The sequence below is a fragment of the Rosa rugosa genome, chromosome 2 (assembly GCF_958449725.1).
Source record: "Rosa rugosa chromosome 2, drRosRugo1.1, whole genome shotgun sequence".
Taxonomy (NCBI): domain Eukaryota; kingdom Viridiplantae; phylum Streptophyta; class Magnoliopsida; order Rosales; family Rosaceae; genus Rosa; species Rosa rugosa.
Genome location: NC_084821.1, coordinates 33,075,505 through 33,079,685, shown reverse-complemented (window position 1 = coordinate 33,079,685; position 4,181 = coordinate 33,075,505). Strand labels below are relative to the sequence as shown.

General features: G+C 40.0%; 1 protein-coding gene across 1 annotated transcript; it reads right to left on the bottom strand.

Annotated features, from left to right (window-relative positions):
• Nucleotides 1-346: 346 nt before the first annotated feature.
• Nucleotides 347-3,971, bottom strand: LOC133732698 (uncharacterized). Its single transcript, XM_062160276.1, has 9 exons — nt 3,515-3,971; nt 3,210-3,414; nt 3,040-3,130; nt 2,800-2,945; nt 2,092-2,335; nt 1,858-1,962; nt 1,518-1,700; nt 1,227-1,431; nt 347-987 (listed from the first exon to the last, which is right to left on the bottom strand). The coding sequence occupies exons 1-9, from the start codon at nt 3,732-3,734 to the stop codon at nt 500-502; spliced, it is 1,887 nt and encodes a 628-aa protein (XP_062016260.1). The 5' UTR covers nt 3,735-3,971; the 3' UTR covers nt 347-499.
• Nucleotides 3,972-4,181: the final 210 nt, after the last annotated feature.

Genomic DNA, 4,181 nt, shown 5'->3' with positions numbered 1-4,181 from the left:
GGGTTCCAAACCCTTTAAAAAGAAAAAAAAAAAAAAACAGCATGAACGTTCTTTTTGAACTTACTGTAGGAGGAGGATTCAACTCTATTGCACGACACACAAATCTGAAAATTGTTACACAAATCCTGAACATTATTTTAGTGATTTGCTTTTCACGAACTCATCATATTATGGTTCTTTGTACTTGCAATACAAAGTTGCAAGGATTATTATGACATTTTTTTTTTCTGGAACTTTTGTTTGATCTTTATTGCATCACCGTAAAATTTCTAAAATCAAAGTCCGAACTTGAAGTGTTAAACAATAAACATGAGTACATGACAAACGAGGTCTCAAATAATTGGCGTGAAGGGCAGTCCTGAACTCTGCTGATTAATTTCCTTGAACAACCACTCAAGTATGATACAACATTATGTTATGCTCCTTAGGGAAATGGAATGTCAATCATGAAATAGCAAAGACAAAAGGAGCAGATACAAACCCGTCCAGGATTTGTGTTTTAGAAATTCTTGGTTGGCTTAGTAGTTAGACCAAATCCAAACGGAAATAGAGGGTCATAATGTGCATCACCAACATTCATTGGGAGCTGGTCTACTGATTTGAACCATGTACGTGCAAGCTTTCCTGTGAATCCATAGTCACCAAACAAAACGTCAGCAACACCTTGACCTTCAGTTCCGGGAAGCCAAGCCGCGACAAGCGCGTCAATTTTAGCAAGGTAGGGTTGGATCACAACAGGGCGGCCAGAAATAACAACCACAACACATTTCACAGCTCCACAAACATTGTTGATTGTGCTCAGTCCAGGTTCAGATATGGTCAGATTCAAGCTATCTCCAAATGTTTCAGCATATGGCGGCTCACCCACAACAACAACAGCATAGGAGAATTTGTTGGACTTCACAAAGTTTGCATCAGGGTTCTCGTTGTAGACAACTTGAGTGGTAGGATCAACTGTAGTTTTCATGGCATTGAGGATTGTGGTACCTGTTACAGAATTTGTAAGTCAGTATTTGGACTGCAATTTAAGTGATATTAGAGACTCTACATACCACATGTGCAAATACATTGCAGGGATTTTTGTTTACTAGATGGTATCTAATAGCATTCCGCTGCAACATACTGACACTGTGTTCAAGTGAAACTCTTGAGATATTTTTTGCAGATATGGCCAGTGTTCAATTAGTAAAAAGAGGATGAATGCTTCATGATTTGCTTTGACATACCAACTGTAAGATTATTGCCACCGAGGCCTTGCCATGTGATCGTCCAGCCTCCACATTGAAAGCCCAAGTTGTCTGCATGACTTCCTGCTATTAGTATCTTTCCTGCTTTCTTGGATAGGGGAAGCAGTGGTTTGTTTGCAGATTTTCCATTCTTTAGAAGAACAAGTGATTTTCTTACAGCTTCCCTTGCCAATGACCTATGTTCCTGTGGCATTTGATTAAGAAGGATTTGAATGAGCAAGACAAAAATGATCAAATTATTTTATAATGGAAAATTTGAAACAAACATACCTTGCTTCCTAGCTGGTCAGCTAGGCTGAGATCAGCCAAGGGACTTTCAAAAAGGCCCATGACAAACTTAACCCTCAAAATTCTCTTCACAGCATCGTCAATCCTGCTCATGGGGATGATATTATTCTTGACTTGATATGTCAGGTCATCAATGAACTCGGTAAAGTTGTAGGGGACCATGATCTGTAACAATTCTAGATGGGTTAGCAATTGAATATAAGAACCTTAAATGTCTCGACTTGAGGTAGTATTATTATGTAGCCAGTTGACAATAGCTTAAATAACACAACCAGAAGTTATACTTCAAGACATCATAGAGCTTACGAAAATTCAGACTAACCATGTCTATTCCAGCACTAACTCCTGCTTGAACTGAATATGAATAGTTAGCCTTGGGAGGAGATGTAATCCTGTCAATGCCTTCCCAATCTGAAATGACGAAACCCTGGCAACAGCAGCAAAAACAAAAACGTTATGCCCAAAACTGATAACAATCCATCCAGTTCACTAGACTAGACAATGTCAACAAAAAATTCAGTTTATTAAACAAGTCATTTTAAATTATTTTCTTTACCCTGAAACGGAGCTTGTTCTTGAGATATCCTGTTACAAGGTCTTGATTAGCATGCATTTTCTTTCCATTCCAACTCGAGTAAGACACCATAACTGTTGCAACACCCTTAAGGATGGAGTTGAGGTATGCGGGCATGTGAATGCTAAGCAGTCCATTCCAATCAATCACAGTGTTGTTCTCGTTGATGCCCTTGGTTGTGCCACCATCTCCTAGATAATGCTTAGCACAGGCTGCAACCTTTCCCCTAGCAAAATAAGTGTTAGCAACTTAACAACAATCTCCTTCCTTATTAGGCTTAAATAAAGAAAACTCTTACTATATAGCAAATATACTCTGAGCAACACTCGGGTAAATTAGATCACAGTTGTTATATTCATTTATTCATGTTTTATATCAACAAACCAACTGGGCCACCTCTAAGGCCTACTGTATGTATTACATACAAAGGACTTGTGAAGCTAGAAGTGTCGTTAATCAATTTAAGTCTACACCACAATGTTTCATACAGGGCCTACTATTGAGTACCCGCCCATGTGATTATTATACTTAAACAAAGACAGTTGTAGTCGGCAATGGTCCTTGTCTGAAACTACAAGAACTTCATGAGTCAAATAATAATTCATCCTGATTAATCTAAACAAAGTGGCTCAAAGTAGCAGTTCAGTTATATACTTAAAAATAAATCAAAGCTCTCCTCAGAAATCTTACTTTCCACCAACATAAGGAGCACCCTTTTGGAAACTGGGAGGCATGTCTCCTTGCAAACCAGGTATGATCTCAGTCATTGCTTGGACAATCTTATGGTCCTCACTGTAGCTTTCGTAGCACCTACCCCATCTTGGATCCCTGCAAACCTGCAATAAAAGTAGTACATAGTTTTAGCTGAATTCTCACTCCATCTTAGGTTCAAAACGTGTAAAATGGGATTGTATAAGACTGCTTAATTACCGCAATACATGGGGCAAAGGCATAAGGAATTCCTGTTGCCCTGACTTCAAGGGCAGTCGCCTCTCCGATTCTCTTGACAAGCGCAGGATCTCTGCAATAAAAACGCACAACCCAAGTCAAGCATAGCTCGAATATCAAACCATTTCATTTGGCCAGAGTGGAAGACTTGCCTGGTGGCTCCCAATCCAACATTATGAGGGAAAATGGTAGCATTATAGACATTGTTGTGGCCGTGGACAGCGTCGATCCCATAAATCATAGGAATCCCGAGACGGGTGGATAGAGATCCCTTTTGCATTCCATTGACAAGATTGACCCATGTTTCAGCTGATGCTTTTGGAGCCGGCACACTCCCACCACCACTAAGCACACTTCCTGCAAAACCCAACAACACCCCTAGTAACTTGAATAGCACAAAATGGGTAGTAAGCATTGGTAAACGTACACACTACTGAACTGAACTGAACTGGTTTACCTATGAAATACTTGGTCATGACATCAGGGGTAGCAACCTCTCGCTCGATCTGGACCATTTGGCCAATCTTCTCGGCCAGGGTCATCCGCTTCATGAGGTCTCTGATTCGAGCATTCACTGGCTGTTTTGGGTCTTTGTATTTCGAGTACGTGGCCTCTGTAAGAGCTGACAAGCAGCACAAGAGTAGCAAACCCAGTATGGGTGTTGAAAATCTTGCCATTTTAGAACAACCAAGCTCTCAAGTGGTTCTGGATTGAAATAAATAGAAAAAACAGAGAATGTAGGAGAGAGAGCAAAAGAGTCTCTCTTTATGAGGAAACTTGGAGCTGAACTGAGCTCAGAGAGAATGAACCTCTGTTGTCTCCCTTGGGCAGAGAAGAGTGAGGAGGAGAGGGTGCTACTTATAGAAAGACTGAAACAGGGCTCCCTTCTTATCTACCAACATTATGATATAATTGTTCAGGACTTGAGGGGTCTCTTGTAATCTCATTCATGTGCTTATAAGTGCTTATTGCTTAGAAAGCAAAGGATTAGGTACTACTGTAATATTGTATGAAGGCACAAAACCAAAACAATTAAAACCCAAACCAATATATTATACAATTTGAAACGATTCAAACGGAAAACTCAACAATCCCTTATGCCGCCATTTCTTATTTCCGTCGTA